The 17,993-nt window shown below is 46.8% G+C and overlaps 1 protein-coding gene and 1 non-coding gene across 2 annotated transcripts in view; one reads left to right on the forward strand and one right to left on the reverse strand.

Moving 5' to 3' along the window:
* The window catches only part of LOC132467850 (A disintegrin and metalloproteinase with thrombospondin motifs 16), a 65,125-nt gene extending 50,557 nt beyond the window's left edge, over positions 1-14,568 (forward strand). Inside the window, 6 exon segments of the mRNA XM_060065412.1 lie at positions 8,322-8,526; positions 9,823-10,026; positions 11,198-11,254; positions 11,932-12,186; positions 12,610-12,757; positions 13,281-14,568. Of these exon segments, the coding sequence (XP_059921395.1) occupies positions 8,322-8,526; positions 9,823-10,026; positions 11,198-11,254; positions 11,932-12,186; positions 12,610-12,757; positions 13,281-13,396 (985 nt within the window). The 3' untranslated portion in view covers positions 13,397-14,568.
* Positions 14,569-17,840: 3,272 nt separating this feature from the next.
* Positions 17,841-17,912, reverse strand: trnae-cuc (transfer RNA glutamic acid (anticodon CUC)). The gene has a single exon. It is a non-coding gene; the product is annotated as a tRNA-Glu (tRNA).
* Positions 17,913-17,993: the final 81 nt, after the last annotated feature.

A 17,993-nucleotide genomic window follows, 5' to 3' on the forward strand; every position in this document is an offset into this window, starting at 1 on the left:
TAGGCTCTCAGCATCGGTCCAAAATATCCGACAGATTCCTGAAAATGAACCGGACACTGCTGACGAGTTGTGCGTTGATTTATGAGCTGAGCGCTGTTCGCCTCAGACACTGACCTCATCTCTGGCGCCCTGTGAAAAAGACCTCTCGTGGTTTCCAGTCCTCCTTATTGTCCGAACACAGGTACGGCAAAACCTTGAAGTGCCCTTTGAATGCGTGTTGCTTATGCAAATTTTCACCCTGCAGAAAAACGTTGTTTTTGTTCCTGAAAAGTGAGATTGTGGGCGGCATGTGGCTCAGGAGGTAGAGCGGGTTGCCTGGTGAGTGGAAGGTTGCCAGTTCGATCCCCGGCTGCTCCGATCGTCGAGGCGTCCCTGAGGAAGGCCCCTCACCTGAACTGCTCCCGACGGGCTGGCTGTCGTCTTGCATGCTGGTCACCGCCATCGGTGTGTGAATGTGTGCATGAAAGGGTGAATGTTAGGCGATATCGTACAGCGTTTTGAGTGGCCACTGGTTGGAAAAGCGATGGATATAGTGCAGCCCATTTACCATCAGAGCGGCTGTGAGAAGAGCAATAGGCCTGACACGCGTCAGGGAAGAGATGCCGTAATGCCTCGGAAGATGACCCTGGAGCACTCTTAAGTCTGAATTATCTCAAACCGAGCCAGGCGCAGACGACCACAACAGATATCCTCACTCACAGAGCATGCCACTCACAGACACCGGATGGATGGCTGGTGTTATTTGAAAGTGACTAATTAGATCACAGCACCGGATGGCATTTACGTCGGCGCAGACAGGACCCACATGACATACTCTACCATGCTGTTGGCTGTGAATCCTGACTGACTTCAGCTGGGAGCTGTAGTCAGACACACACACACACACACAGGCGCGCCTGCGCACGCCGACGCATGCACACGTGCCAACACACACACGCCCTCTTAAGGATGACAGAGCAGCAGAAGGACAGTTGAAGTGATGCGAGGCGTGACTTCCCACTCGGCACTCTCCCGTTTCTCTGCTGTCATCGGGACACTTTGTACCTCGCCGCGCCCCGGGACATCTCCGCAGAGAGAGCCTGTTAAGACCGCTACGCTTATTTGCCAATTCGAAATGTATGATCGCCTTTATGTATGCATTTCCTTTCTCCCTGTTCTTGTCTGTTTCCATATAAATAGGGTTGGCCCTCTCTGACTCTCGATCTCTCTCGCTTCTCCTCTCTCACTGTCATTCTCTCTCTCTCGCTCTCGCTCCCGCTCTCTCTCTCTCTCTCACTCTCTCTCTCACTCTCTCTCTCTCACTCTATCTATTCATCTATCCATGTATCTGTCTATCTGGCACGCCCTGTCTTGCACTCTCTCTCTCTCTGTGGCTCTCTGGCTCTCTCTCTCTCTTATTTTCCCTGGGAATCTCCCTCTAACATCCTTCCCCCTTCCAGCGCGATCGCATGCTTTCCCACAGGTGGCGTGTCTCAAACACCTGCACAAGTCATCAGGAGATTCCTACATCTCCCATAGTTCACATGCTCTGCGCCATCATCACAGGGAGCGCAATGGGAGTGGCGGACAGAGAGGGCAGAGGTCAACGGTGCTAGAACTCATAATAAATCAGTCCAAATGTCCATTTACGCACAGAATTATTAAGGGATCAATAACGGTTTATGTTCGATTATGTTTATTGTTGTCTTCTACATCCGCCTTTCAGCTTTGAAAATCCTCTCATGTCCCCTAGTCCTTAACAACTCTTGTCTCTACCCGATTGCATGGTTTCTCCTCTCTGAGAAATATTTATCGTTTCGTCACTAATACAGCCCTTCACAGCTCTGTGGGTTGATCACAACGCGTCTACATTGCAGTGGTGGGTGGTGGGCGAGCTGAATTCGTGGGTCACAGGTTGCCAATGTCGTTAATAGTGAAACCAAATCCACCGTATCCCAGAGAGGCTCATCATTTATCTCCTGTTTGGTGGCAAACACTAGCTGGTAGTTAGGGAAGACAACTCTTTGAGTCTCTTTCACAGATGGAAAAATCTGAAAGAGTTTGGGGGGTTTCCTCTTCAGGGTAATGTCAGACGCTGCAGCCTGTGAACCTGTGTTGCTTTTTCTTCCCTTTGGAGTGTGGCGCGTAGGAAAATAATGTATGAGCTTACATCTGAATAATCCTTCTTAACTGACATGATAGTCTTAGAAAGAGGCATACTTAGTCATACTTACGTCAATTTGAGACTCATTGAGGTTTGGATAAAATATACAAAATGACGATCATCATTTACCCTACCGCAGCATTGTGATTTTATTTACTCTTTACAAATGTACAATTTTTTTTTATAGTATATATATTGTAAACCAATGTGGAAAGAATTGTTGACACATTGTTGTGACAATCGTGGTAGCTATGGAGCAGTTGGAAAGTTAGCAATGTCGTCCACTCATCTTTAAGATGACATTCAGAGCCCGTTCCGTAAACGTGGCGGTGGCACGCCCCTGCTTTCCAGTGTTCGAACACTAAGGGACAGTTCCCACTGACTGACTCAGATTAACCTTTCTGTGGACCCTCAGGATGTAATCTAATAAATGCTGACCCAATGTTGAACGAAAACTCTGTAATTTGATTTTTGCACTCATCTTTTAAACAAGATTATACTTTGAGGACAATCCGGTGAGTATGTGAATTGAATTCATGTGTTATGTTACCATGCTGGACATGGTCTGTGTAACAGAGCATGTCAAATTGGATCATGTACTTATTACTAAGATAAATGTTTGGTTTTGCTTCTTTAATTAAGGGCCCCTGAGACTCAAGCCCATATTCTTTCCCCATTTGCTGTTAAGTCATTCTTGTACCATGACCTTTAGTTTCCTACTTCCCAGGGCAAGTATTCGGTTTCAAATGAGTTTCGTATTTTAGCATAGTCAGGAAGTATATTTTAGTATGTATGAATAAAAAAGGAATAAAAACGTTTTGTGAACGTTAACAATGAGCTTAATGCTAAAGTTAAACCAAAAGACACAGACTGTACATTTGGCTGCCAGAAAAACATTGTCCAGTTCACCCTTCACACAGACACACAAACGCACACACACACACACACACAAACATGTGCGCACAACAGAGATTTGAGAGAGAGAGGTGTGATAAAAAAAACATTTGAATACCTACCCCCTTACCAACTCCTTACACAGACTGTAGAAGTGTAAACGAATCCACATATTAGCGCAGATCTGACCCAAGAAGATAAATCACCAACACACACCTGTTGTTGAGGTTGTGTTTGTACTGAAGTAGGAGATGTAGCAATAACACGAGCTGTACATTTATCACGCCACTGTTTACTAATTTGCCAATATCTACATCTGCTGTTTAGCTAATGCGTGTGTCAGTGTGTATGTGTGTGTGTGTGTGTGTGTGTGTGTGTGTGTGTGTGTGTGTGTGTGTGTGTGTGTGTGTGTGTGTGTGTGCTTGTGCGTGTGCGTGTGCGTGTGTGTAGTTAAATATGGCACACGTTGGCATCTGTTCTCCGTTTTCTTCAAACACAAGTAAATTAAGCTGCAGTTTTGTGGACTCGGTTCAAATGTGCTTTATGTTGGAGGAACTATAAAGGGCATAAATGATACTAAATCGCCAACATGCACATCATTAATGAAGCGTTGTATGAATATGTCTTCGCCCTTCAAGTCATGCCACATGGGTAATGGAGGAATACACGTCCACATTAATGTATGTATATTATCCCCCTTGATGAGCCCAAAGGCAACATGTTGTGGTTTTGCACCAGGATTTCAGTTAGTGTATTCATTTAGACATTTCCCTTTGTGGTTTGTGGGTTTCAAAATAAAAGCGTAGGTTTAGGTCCTCTGGTTTACTTCAATCAAAAAATATTTTTTTCGCGGCAACCAATCAACATCCCTCAACAACTACATAGAAATACAGTCCTTTTATTCCGTATTATCATCAGTGTTCCTTTTTTTTATCGCGCTTTACGCTTCTTCCTCGCGCCCGGTGGCCTTCGTGTACGTGCACATGCGCGTGCACACACGTGCGTGTTCATGCACGTGCGTGTCGTGTGCATGCGCCCGGCACGCAGGGCTGAAACATGTGCTGAGCAACACAGATCGCCCAGGGCGACGCCAGACCGGTGAGCGGCGGTCAGTTTATCAGAGAGACGGTCCGTCACTCAGACAGTCGGTCACTCGGGCAGACGGACAGACAGTCCGTCAGTCTTCAGTCTCGGCGTGTCGGGGCTATTCTGGCCGCCTCCCGGCCACCACCTCCTCCTCCTCTGTTCTGCTGCGTCGGCAGCCTGGAGGATCGTGGACGGCAGAGGCATGACTTCATGGAAACGACGCCACTGCACTGAGTTCTGAGGGGTGATATCATTTTATATCACCGCGTGGCTCCACATACCCTCATAAGTACATCGGTGACACCTATCCCCCCCCCCCCCCCCCCCCCCACACACACACACACACACACACACACACACACTGACATTCACAAAGATAGGTGTGAACTTACAAGCCCCCCCCCCCTCCCACCTCTTACCGCAAAGCTCTCTCCCCACACACACACACACACACCCACACACACACACACACACACACACACACACACACACACATACACTGCACATTAAATAGTCAGAGGCTATTCCATGCCTGTGATGAGCCGCCGGGAAAGCCAGACAGACCCGCTGCCAGGCAGGCGGGGTGTGTGTGTGTCTGCATGTGTGTGTGTGGCCGCCTCACATGCGCGTGTGTGTGTGTGTGTGTTTGTCTGATTTCATGTGTGTGTTTGTGTGTGTCTGTGTGTGTCCATGTGTGCATCAGCACCACATGCGTGCGTGCGAGTGTGTGTGTGTGTGTGTGTGTGTCTGTGTGTGTGTCTGTGTGCGTCCGCTCCACATGCGTGTCTGCGTCCGTGTGTGTGTGTGTGTGTGTGTGTGTGTGTGTGTGTGTGTGTGTGTGTGTGTGTGTGTGTGTGTGTGTGTGTGTGTGTGTGTGTGTGTGTGTGTGTGTGTGTGTGTGTGTGTGTGTGCGGGCCACCTGATACGACCTGCAGGGCGGCGGGCCACCAAATCTCCTCTGGGTGCCGTCTGGAGAGCGTGAAGCTTGGTCATCCTCCAGCAGCAGTTCAGGGACCTCCAGAGCCCGGGATCACAAGACCCCGGCCGCTCATTCCACAGCACATCAATCACAGGGTTATGTCGCAGTCGTCGCCGTCTGCGGTAACGCCAGGACCCTCGTGTAGAGCTGAGGCACGTAGAGTCGGTAGAGGGCCAAGAGTAGAGCTGCAGCACGTAGAGTCGGTGCAGGGCTGAGCATAGAGATACAGTATGCAGAGTCGGTAGAGGCCAGCCTAAAGCAGGAGCACGTAGATTCGGTACAGGACTGAGCATAGAGCTGCAGTGCGTAAAGTCAGTAGAAGGCTAAGCATAGAGCTGCAGTGCGTAAAGTCAGTAGAAGGCTAAGCGTAGAGCTACAGCATATAGAGTCGATAGAGGGCTAAGCATAGAGCTATAGCATATAGAGTCGATAGAGGGCTAAGTGTAGAGCTACAGCATATAGAGTCGATAGAGGGCTAAGCATAGAGCTATAGCATATAGAGTCGATAGAGGGCTAAGCGTAGAGCTACAGCATATAGAGTCGATAGAGGGCTAAGCATAGAGCTATAGCATATAGAGTCGATAGAGGGCTAAGTGTAGAGCTACAGCATTTAGAGTCGGTAGAGGGCTACGTGTAGAGCTAGAACACGTAGAGGGCTAAGCCTAGAGCGACAGCACGTAGAGTCGGTAGAGGGCTAAGCGTAGCGCCACAACACGTAGAGTCGGTAGAGGGCTAAGCGTAGCGCCACAACACGTAGAGTCGGTAGAGGGCTAAGCGTAGAGCTACAGCACGTAGAGTCAGTAGAGGTTTGGTTCGAATGCAGAGCACGCAGACAGAAAGGATAGAAAATAATTGTTTGATGTTTGTTAAGCATTTTTCGGGGGGAGGGCAGAGAAACGCTGTCGTCTGAAGAACCCGCACTCTTTCTATGGCAGCATTTCGCGGACACGGCGGTTTTAGGAGCCGCTGAGGTTCAGTGCCAGAGCACTGTTCAGGAATACTGAGTCAAACGGGAACCCGAACCCCCAGCCGCCGCCGTGCTGGGGTTACAGCCCTTAATAAACTCTTACTCCACTGCAGGCCAGACAACTAGTTAGTTATTTATAGGGCGCGGAGGCTCGTATAATTGCGTGATTTCTGTTTTTATTTGAAATCGGATACAGCGTCAAAGTGAAGTAACTGGCTGAATATAAGAGGGAACTGTGATGCAGATGAAACGGAAACCACAGAGATATTCTATCAGGCGATGTCCCAACACATTAACTGCTATTTTTACCAGTATATCTTGTGATAAAATGAATATACTAAAGCCTGGATATAATAGAGGTATTTATGACGGGGGGGGGGGAAAAAACAACATAATCCAAAAAAGACACATTCAATTCATCCCATATTGAGTCCAACAAAAGTTCACTCACCCGTAAACGATCGCCAGCGATCCATGAATTACGACATCTTTAGCCACCATATGTGCATTATTTCAACATCAGCCACCGGGATATACCGGTGTTGTGTTTTCATTCAACGCATTACGATTGATATACTTGATCCCCTATGAATCCAAAAACGTTCCCCTTTATGAGTCAGCGTCTGAATCGTAAAAAACGTGAAACACGGCGACCCAAATTTATTATCTCTACTTAGCGCTCCGAAACACTCTTCATCCTCCCTCTAAGCATGCTTTGATGGCCGTCCAGTCCCAGCCAGTCTCCACTCACAGAACCCAGAACTCTGGGAAATCCTTAGACCGCTGGCCGGGATGTCCTGCTTACTCTCAAACGCGACCAAACACAGCGTTACTGCTGCTGCTGCACGGGCCTTCCCCCTGAAGTTACTTTGCCCTTTTCTGGGTTTTTTGTCGACTTGTCATATCTGCCGGGGGGCAGATCATTTTCCTCCCATGATGTTGCATGTTTAGATTCTCCAGAGGCCCTACGGAGCTCATCTCTCGTACAAAACTTCTCAGAAACCGGCCAATTTAACATTAAGTAACATTAAGGTTGAGATTTTTGTGATGTGCTCTCAGCTGGGTTCATTTATGGAGTACTTAGTGCCTCTTCAGGGATGGATCTGGAGCGGCTGAGTGAGTTCAGATCTAATGTTTTTTTTCAAGGTCTCGTTGTGGGGGGGGGGTGGGGGGGGGGGGGGTGGGGGGGGGGGGGGGTATACACAGAGAACATGTGGGTCTTGGTGTTTAGAGGTCAGGGGTTGTTTCGATAAAACACAACAGACTCTGTGATCTATCTATCAGGAGGGAGAATGTGGTACACTGTTTCGAGCTCAAAACAAAATCACAGGAATAACTACACTCCCATTACCTGTGAAAAAATGTCCTACATCCTCTGGTGAAAGAGCTCAGTGCCATCTCTGTTTATTACAATAGCTCTTTCTGATTGGCTGACATTGGGACCTTATATCTGTGCTATCAGTGGTGTTTGATGTATGGTGACTCTATAAGACAAACAGTGACACAGTCTGTGTTTGATAGCGTCTACATTGGCTATAGTTTGACTGGGCTTAGCTTTCCAATGAAAGCGGTTTCTACAAAGCACCAGCTTCAGAGACGTGCCGTGTGTTTCCCGGCCTGTCGGGGATCTGATATCTAATCTCTACCATGTGCAAACTATGCACAACTATGTACAAAAACTATCTACCCCTAGAGCGAAACACACACATCTATTGGCACCAAGAATGTGTGTGTCACTCTGTGCTACTGTACACACTGTAGTACTGCTGTCTAACAGGATAAAGTATCCAGAGGTTCAACAGGTTATACGATACCTAGTGGCAGGATAGAAGACGCAGCCAGCCCAGGTGTGATGTGATTGTAGAAACAGAGTTTGTTTTGTCAAACACAGTTCAATGGTACTTCAATCTGTAATTAACAGTAGAATGGGCTGTTGGCCAGGTGTGTCAATTCCACTTCCAGAGGAAGTAGGGTGTGCCCAAGATGCCTGGAGGGGTGTATGTAGTGGGGGTGGGGGGGGGGGGGGGGAGGGCTGCAACACACAGTGCGCTCAGTGGCGCCTGATGTTGTGTTGACGTTTGGGGGGAGATGCCTGGAGGAAGCGATGGCTCACCGACTCACCGCTCTGAGTGATTGAGGAGCTGACTCGGCGGTCCATCTCACTGTGTGTGTGTGTGTGTGTGTGTGTGTGTGTGTGTGTGTGTGTGTGTGTGTGTGTGTGTGTGTGTGTGTGTGTGTGTGTGTCCCTCCAGCTGGTCTGTCGGGGAGTGGGGGGCGTGCAGCCGGAGCTGTGGGGGGGGGGATCAGACGCGGCAGGTCCAGTGCGTCCAGAGGACCAGCCACAGCAACGTGGACGCCCTGGCGGACCCCCAGTGTGTGCAGCCCCCCCTGGGCCGGAGGCAGGCCTGCAACGTGCACAGCTGCCCCCCCGTCTGGAGCCCCGGCCCCTGGTCACAGGTTAGCGTGGGTGTTAGCTAATGTGTTAGTATGTGCCTCTGCGTGTGTGTGTTCGCGGGAAATGTGTTAGCGTGTGTTTTAACGTGTGTCTTAGCATGTGTGTGTTAGTGTGTGTGTGTGTGTGTTAGCATGTGTGCTAGCATGTGCGTCTGCGTGTGTGTGTTAACGTATGTGTTTTAACATGTGTGTTAGCATTTACACGGATGATCAGGTGATCATAGCCAATCTCAGCAGGTAAAGACAGAAAGATCCTTTAAAACGTATCATCTTTCTTCTGTGAATAGAAGGCTTTTTTTTGTCGTCCATAAGATTCATTTTCTCTTCAAAACAAATTAAAGCATCTAAAAGTGAGTGAGTGAGTCCAGGATAATGGATTGTATCTTTTTTTTTTTACCTTGGCCATGATGGCTTTAGCATATTGCCAAAATGATCTCAATGGCTTAAAGTGACAAATGGGCCCGCTGAGATTTCCCATGCTTCCCCCTCAGACCAGTTCATAGGCAGTGCATTATATCTGTAAGCATCATTATTACATTGCATGGGTTTTGTTTGAAAAGGTAAAAAAAAAGAGATTTGAATCCACTTCAAGTGTACGTTTAAAGGCCTCAAACTACAGTCAGATGGTCCCATTCACACGGTGCCATTCATTCATACTTTATTCTGTCTAACCCTTCCAAAAGTTTAGATTTGGAAATGATTAAGCCTGTGTCTTGATGTCAGATAACAACGATCATGAAGTCTCTAGCGATCCTTAAATTACTTTTCAAGAAGAAAAGAGTAAAGAAAAGGCCAAACTATTAAAAAGAAAATCGATCTAATAGACAACTGTAGACATATTTTTCTCTTTCATAAGTCCTGATGCTTGCTCAAGATTCCAAAACCCTTTCACCATATGCTATGAGACATCTAGTAATTACACATGATCGATGTGTATTCATGAAAAATAACTACAGGACAGCAAAACAAAGAAGGCAACTAACATGCCAAACACACAGAAACATAGTGTATGCACTCAAAAAGAGTCGCTCTGCACTTCCTTTTATTAAATCCTCAACAAAACCGTCTGACACAAGTCATGCCGTCAAGGGCACAGAAACCTGAGTCGCTCACAACAGAAAAATGAAAGATGAAAAAAGGTGTTCAGCAAGCCAACGGCAGAAAGCAATGGTTCCCATTGATATCAATGACAAAGTTTCTGCGACAAAAAAAGTTTAAAAAGCGGCAAGTGTCATCGCCCCGCCGGCCATAGCTCCCTCACCTCACCGACCCGCACGTTGTTCCGTCTTGTATCCGCAGTGCTCTCGCTTGTGCGGCAAAGGCCTGAGGAAGAGGACGGTGTTGTGTACCAGCACGGCCCCCCCCCCGGGCCGGACCCACGCCCGTACCCTGCCGGACAGCTCCTGCGTGGGCGTGCACAAGCCCAGCGGCCAGGAGAGCTGCTTCGTCAAGCGCTGCCCCAAGCAGCGCAAGGTGCAGTGGTTCGTCACCACGTGGCAAGAGGTAATGTATTCACACAGTAATTTATTCCTCTCTCTCCCGTTGGAATCTCACCTACTCACCTACTGCACTTTTAATAACCGTTAAAGGAGACATGTTATCCCACCAGGTGTGAGTGTGATTAGCCTTACAAGCCGTTTTGAAGATCGACCCCATATGACACCACTAGTGGGCGTGTCCAACTAGATGTGTGCTGGATAGATCAGTCTACCAGCCTACCCAGTGGACTGAAGTAAACGTTGCTCATCTAGCCAGCACAGATCTAGGTGGACATGCCCACTAGTGATGTCATATGGGGCAGATTTTCGAAACGCCTTGTAAGGCTAATCACACTCACACCTGGTGGTATAATATGTCCCCTTTGGAGCTGCACTCTCTCTGGAATCATACCTACTGCTCCCTTAATTACCTTTTAAACTGCACTCGCTCTGGAATCTTACCTACATACCTTTTTACACTAGCCTTCCCCACCTAACTCCCACCTTATTCTTCATGTTTAACCTCTGCTTTCTTTTATTCCTATCTGTTTTACATAGTTTTGATAGGGCAATATGTAAAGTGTCTTAGAGTACCATATTAAGCGCTATATAAAATTAATTTATTATTATTATTATTATTATTACTGCATCTTTAATTTGAGCGCAACGGAATTAAAGGTGCAGTAGGTGAACTCCAGAGTTTAAAGAAAGCGTGATAGATGAGCGGAAGAGAGCAAGAGTTTGACCCTATACCCAAAGAAATCCTCTCTGGTCCCTCCCTCCCTACGTTTTCCCTTCCATGGTCCAAGTGTTGCGTTTCACACGTCTCTGATATCAAGGGGACAGGCAATGTTGATTATCTGAGCAAATCCAGGGGGAGATGCCCTGATTGGTCAAAAACGAGCTGGGGGTTAACGTACATTGGCTCCAGCATAGGCCAGTGCATTCACCGTGAAAACGCTAATTTTTCTCTCTAGAGGCTGAATACTTACCCAGTAGCCGTAAATATTATATCTTTCTTGCCTGCAGCACCTTTAAAGGCCTCACTCAAACATGGGGTACTCTGCTCTGTAAATGTATGTCGATGCATCTAATCAACTCGTTTTCCCTACACTTTACCTTTCTACCTCCTTATGCCTTACCCCTCCCTTTCCTCTGCCTCTGGTCTCCCTCTGGATTCATACGCCACCTGCTAGTGTTCTGTAACTTGTGGCCGTGGGTCCCAGACGCGATTCATCAAGTGTGCAGAAAAGGTATGAAAAAACACATTACACTACAGCTATTTTGATTGAAAGTTGTAATTTTCCATTCGGAGCTGCACATGCAATGAAAGTTTTTGATGAATTTTCATCTTTATTTATTTTGGTTTTCCACTTGCAGCCTCTAGTGGCTTGAGTTGTCCCTAAAATTATTTCTCTTCAAGGTGATGGGGGGGGGGGGGGGGGGGGGAGAGAGAAACAGAATGAAAGTATTTATAGAGAAAATTCTCCACAAATTTCGTTGTTGATTTAGCGTTTTATTCTTGAGAACGGTTCTAGTTCAGATAGTTCATTTTATGGAGCACACAGCTGCAGTAGAAAAGTGACACAGTGCAGGCTTAAAGGTGACATATTATACCCCCAGGTGTGAGTGTGATTAGCCCTTGCAAGCCCTTGCCTCTTCTGACATCACAAGGGGGCGTGTCCACCTAGATGTATGACGGATAGATAAGCAACATTTGCTACAGTCCACTGGGTAGTCTGGTAGACTGATCTATCCAGTACACATCTAGGTGGACATGCCCACTTGTGATGGCAGAAGAGGGAGATTTTCAAAACGGCTTGTAACGGCTCATCACACTCCCACCTTTGGGTGTAATATGTCACCTTTAACTTTACACCCATCCGTCTGTCCCACGGCATCATGTCTGTCTGCGTCTCGTTAACCCCAGGACACTGCGGGCAAATACCGCGAGCTGGCGGCCAAGAAGTGCCACCACGTGCCCAAGCCGTCGGTGGCGCTTCAGAGACCCTGCGTCCTGGCCGACTGCCCCCCAGCCCGGACCAGCCCCCCGGGACACTATCCCTGGAGGCCGCGTCAGCACCTCCACCCTCCCCCACCGCCTCCACCCCCGGCCAAGCCCCAGCCTCAGCCTAAGTCTCCGCCTCCCCCTCCCACTGACTGGTACTCCTCGCCTTGGGCCCAGGTCAGATCCCCTAACGCCTTATTAATAGTCCTGTTCTATTCCTTGTTAGTATGTTCCTGTATATATAGAGCCCAGACGAGCTAATAAAGGCTAATAGGCAGTAGCCAAGTCAGGCGGCGATTGTGTTGGCCGAGCTTCAAGACATTGCACTTGCACTAAATAGGAGTGGACTACTTAGGGAGACATGTATATTTTGGATTTCAATTTACAACCTTTTTCTGCAGTCCACTTGTCATTCGATTGAAACTCAGGCTAAATGGATATTGCCACTTTAATATGTTAGGGCTACAAGTCCTCTGACTACATCAAACCCTGAATAGAAGCAAGAAGCCATGAATCAGGGGTCCTCCCACAAGGACTAGAAAATGAAAACTGATGATGGAGTAAAAACTAACATAGATCCTTCCCCGTGGTTCCCTGCAGTGTTCGGTATCGTGTGGTGGAGGGGTCCAGACCCGAGCGGTCCAGTGCCTTGCCCAGGGGAAGCCTGCCTCTGGGTGTCCAGCCCCGACTAAGCCCAGCGTCTCCCAGGCCTGCAACACCAGCTTCTGTCCCCAGCCTGAGAAGAAAGGTAAAGCGTCGGCCTTCAGTTCCGTCGCATCAAGACACTTTTTTATTAAAAGGGATACTCCTGGGCTAGCATTGGCTTCCGTTAGCCACTAACAACCAATACGATTGTAGATTATCTTGCAACACGCATACAAGTCAGCACTGTAGAAATAATTGTATTTCTACAAGTCCTCTTGTAGAAATACAATTATATATATAATTGTATCCAATTATTTTTAATGCAATTAAAAATAATTGTATTTCTACAGTGGCCATTCCACACAGTGTTGATTTAAAACCTTCAAACACACTTTTTTAGTTTACTACTTCTGGCCGAGTGTGTGTTGGCAAAAAACAAGCTAAAAGATTTAAATTCGTCTGCCATCGGATATTAATCTCAAGTAGAGAACATCGTTTTATACGTTGACTCAATGTCTGAAACGCAATAGCACTTACGTTCTGCATTCCATGATTGACCCAACGAGGTAACCTCATGTTCACCGTCTTCCACCATCACTCTCCACCCCTCCAAACCCCCCCTGCAGACCTGGGATGCAAGGACCACTTCAGCTGGTGCCACCTGGTTCCGCAGCACGGCGTCTGCAGCCACAAGTTCTATGGCAAGCAGTGCTGCAAATCCTGTTCACATTCAAACCTATAAGCTAAGAAGAAGATCACCACCGAGACATACAAAGAAAGACAGACAGAGAGACTGATAGACTTCACAAAGAGACTGAGATCCAGGCCCCGGCTTGGATAGTTTTTTTGTTTCTTTCGTAGGGTGTGTGGCTGGCACTGACCATCTGAAGACATTTCAACGGAAGCGGAGAAGAGATTACAGCGCGCTTTCTACTTCTTGCGATGCTGGACATCTGGATACAAGATCTTGAACCTGAAAGCACTACGGAGGAATGTGTTGGGGGACATCGAAATAAAGGGGAGACTCAGAATACGACCATTGAACAGTGTGGGGGAAAACAAGATAGTTCTAATAAAAAAATCTTTGAGTGATTACATCTAAAATGGCTAAATCACACCCCCTGTTTATATTGTTTCAGAGAACAAGATCTATTCCTCCCGAGAATGCCAAACCTTCTGTCATTGGTCCAAAGAGAGCCGTTGCCAACTTAAAGAGCTGGGCTTAATTTCCTCGAAGGAAGTGATAAAAAAGGCTTTTCCCTGTGCAGAGATCGCAACCTCAGTCACCAGACAACAGAGTGAATCCCAGAACAGGGCCATAGAAGAAATCCCTGGCTTGCTTAAGGAAGAAGAGACTCATGTTTCAATTCAATACGGTTATTTCAAAATGGCCGCCGTCAGAAAGTACTGTACTAAAACTTTCAGCATTGGCCTCAGGTGAGCGGTTGTATGTTGATGTTTATCACTTGTTGTGTTACATGTAAAGAAGTATTTCATACATGAGGAAATGGAGGGGTTTGGTGGACTGAAGCCTCTCAACACATTGGTGCTATCGTGTAGTAATGTCTTAGCGTGTGCGATTCTGACGTGAACTGCCAAGACTCAGACTTTCGGAAAGGACTTCCTGGGCAAACCATGTACAGCGTTGCTTGTTTTTATTATTTATTGGCGTAACAGTACAGTACTGCAGGAAAACCGAATTTGTAAGCGGTAAGGATTGATTGTGTCAGTTTGTTAATTGTATCATACCCCCCCCCCCCCTCCCTAATTACCCTTTGTCATTAATTGTATCGCATACTGCAAGGTTCTGCGTAAACCTGCACTTTTCTTTTTTTTTATATTTTACATTTTATGTTCCGAGGAATCTTTTTTTTTCATATTGATTGACCCATTAAAGAATCCGGTTTTAATAGATTTGTTGTGGATGTGGACAAGTGATTGACAGTCTGTGCTTTCTTTGTTTTAATCTTTGACTCCTGATCATATGGAAACTCATATTCCCGCCCTGACCATGACGGCGACGTGGCTCATGAAAGCACTGAAATGTGGCGTCGACAGTGATTTCAAGGCGAGTTGATTTACATGAGCATGCAATAGAAAAAACACAATAAACCAACGCACATCGCTCCTCTAAGCAACTCTTAACACAGGTTCCTGTTCACCTCGATGATTCTGCCCCTCACTCAATGTTAGCATCAAACCCCAGGATCCTCTTTGAAACGTACGCCCAAACTCTAACAACCACAGAGTTGATGGTTGGAAAGGGTTTTTTGTTCACCTGCAGCCGGACTTCCTGCTGCCCTGAACAGGACTGCTTTTGTGCATTGTTCTAACAGACAACAGTGGAGGTCCACGAATCCAAAGGTATGAGGGCTAGACAGACAGTGAAACTTCAGTGAGTCACAAAAAACACGATCTGGTCTTTTTTATGCCAAAGAAGACCACTAAAATCTTTTTTTTTTTCTGGGGATAACAAAATGAAGAAGATACACCTTGTTCTTATCTCCAGAGGTGATGTGGACTACATTTATTATCGTTAATCTTAAATGGTTAGGGTGAGGCAACTGTCTCTGTTTTCTTCCCTGTCCCTCCACTTAAAAACCATGCCCAAAACAAAGATTCCTTCAATGTCCGAGATTTATAAATCTCGCAACAAAACCTGAATAATCCTCTGAATCATCCGCCCTGGCGAGGGTAACCCCGAGCATACCTGGGCTCCACGAGCGGGAGCGTTGCGGCATTGTTGCAAGTCAGCACCCTGGCTCTCTGACACTCGTGGCAGTGTAACAAGTTAGCCCTGTCAACACCTATGACATGAGGGTGTCTGGACTCTCCATTTAAAGCCCCCGACCCAGGCTTAGCACATGCCCATGGCACCATCCCCTGTGCTCTCTCCTTCTTCTCTGGATCAAAGCCCGTCCTCCTTGGGGGGGGGGGGGGAGAGGGAGAGGGGGAGGGAGGGCCAGAAGCAAGGGTAGATGATAGAGGAGGAAGAAGGGTGGACCGTCTTGCGGCCTACTCACGGTGCTGTCATGGAAAAGAAATTCGAAAAAAGGGGAGAGAACGAGGGGTGAGGTGGAAGACAAGAAGGGTCTTTCCTCCCTGCCGTCACTCTGCAAGCTCACACAGATTTACGACCGGTCAGCTGTGGGCACTGTGTGTTTGTGTGTGTATTGGGGGGGTGTTTAGGGCTGTGTGTATGCATGTGTGTTTCAGCTGTGGGTACTGAGTCAGTGTGTGCGTGTGTTCATTGATTCCAAAAGCAGACTTTTGCTTGGGAACAAAAACACACCCTTACCCTGGCCTACATTCAAGTGATGCAGTGCACACACACACACACACACACACACACACACACACACACACACACACACACACACAGCTATATGGAGCCAATATCCTTAATTAGGTTAATTTGAAAAGTGCCCACAGTAAATTCAGATGACACAGATACACCCCCCCCTCCCAAAACCCCCATGCATTTGTGTGTGTGTGTGTGTGTGTGTGTGTGTGTGTGTGTGTGTGTGTGTGTGTGTGTGTGTGTGTGTGTGTGTGTGTGTGTGTGTGTGTGTGTGTGTGTGTTCCTTTAACCCAAACAGCAGTGACATTTGGAATGCACTTTCATCAGCTGCTTCGCACACTAGTTAACAAAAAACTTTTCCCACAAACACAACCAAGGGGAAGGGGAGGAGGGGAGACGCTTCCATTTTAAGGACATTGTAACAATCAAATCGATTGTAACATCCTCGCCTCCAAAGGGCATTGTGTTCTTCAGTTCAGTTTCATATCGTACCAAATAGGTTTACTGCAAACCAATAACACATACGTATGTTGTTGGTGCATAAACGCCTGCAGAAAAAGGCCTGTTTTGATCAAAGTACATTAAACACAAACAGGACAGTATAGGCTTTATATATACCCCCCCCCCCCCCAAGAACAACAGGCATAATCAATCAAATGAAGAAGTCAGAGCGAAACACAAAGAAACACAAAGAGACCTTTTTCTAACGTCAACTATTTTATCTTTGACTGCATCTCAAATTCAAACGACATAATTATCCGTCTGCCTGGCAGCTATACTCTGAAGAGCTGCTCTAGAAGGATACAGAGCGAAGGCTATTATGTTTCTCTCAGGAATAGCCTACAGCCATTCCCGCACCTTTCAGCCCTTCTTTCTTCTTCTACTACTTTTTTCTTCTTTTTCTTCTTCTTTTCCGTCAAAATCCTTGCCTGCCGTCTGCGTCTCGTCGGCGTTGATCAGGAGCCTCAAGGATGGCACCATGTCATGATTTTGAGACGCAAGCTGCAACTGTCACACGTCTCGGTGAAACTTTCCCACGTGAAACTGGAACTAATCAGCTGTGGAATAAAGAAAAAAACAGCCGACAAAACAAACGTGAGGTGAAGTTTAGGAGCGTGAGTCAAACGGAGTGACAACCAGCGACCCAATCCAGGCAGCTCAGTCTGGATGATGTGATGGGTCTGAAGTGAAATGGGTATACATTGTCTGCTTGTCTGACTCATCATCGCCAATATGGATTGGATTTAGGATTTGATTCAGGATTTTGTAGGCCTGGGTTACATTTTAATGTGATTTAACACGGTAGATGCGTTGCTTAGGTTTCCAAAACAATTTCTTAAAAATCTTGAAAGTTAATGTGTTGGTTAGGAACATGTTTTGGTATATTTGGAGAGATGTTGGGAGGCGGGGGAGGGAGGGAGACGAGGGATACACTTGTTTTAGGTCCAACAGCACTACCTATCGTCTTAACACGGACATTACAATGAACCAAGAAAAAAGAACCAGCATCCGAAGCCCTTTGCGCTCTGTCTGTTATGTACAGTGAGATTCTCATTTGGAGATTATCACATTGAGAAGAGTATATTTTTTACGTGGTTATATGTTTTATTTGAATGTCAACTTTGTAATCAATGCCATACTGAAATAAGACCGGGATTTAGAGAAAATAGGAGCTGTGATTTTGCCAGTCCCCTAAAGACATTTTGTGAACGGTCGACTCTGCTTTTTCTGACGTCAGGAGAAGGGAACACCGGTGACGAGGCGTCCGAGTGGGCAAATACACAACAAAGGCACTAAAGAAGTGTCACAGAGTTACCATGGGTCATAACCATGGGGATGAATGACATGCCCCTGTTCTTAGTAGTTGGACATGGCAAAAGACGTGTTCCCTGACCGGGAATCGAACCCGGGCCGCGGCGGTGAGAGCGCCGAATCCTAACCACTAGACCACCAGGGAAACTTATTGCGTCGATCTTGAGCAAGAAAATGAAGGATCTTCAGAATTTACATAAAAAATTGGGAATATTGTTTTCGATTA

This window comes from Gadus macrocephalus, chromosome 11 (genome assembly GCF_031168955.1).
Source record: "Gadus macrocephalus chromosome 11, ASM3116895v1".
Lineage (NCBI taxonomy): Eukaryota > Metazoa > Chordata > Actinopteri > Gadiformes > Gadidae > Gadus > Gadus macrocephalus.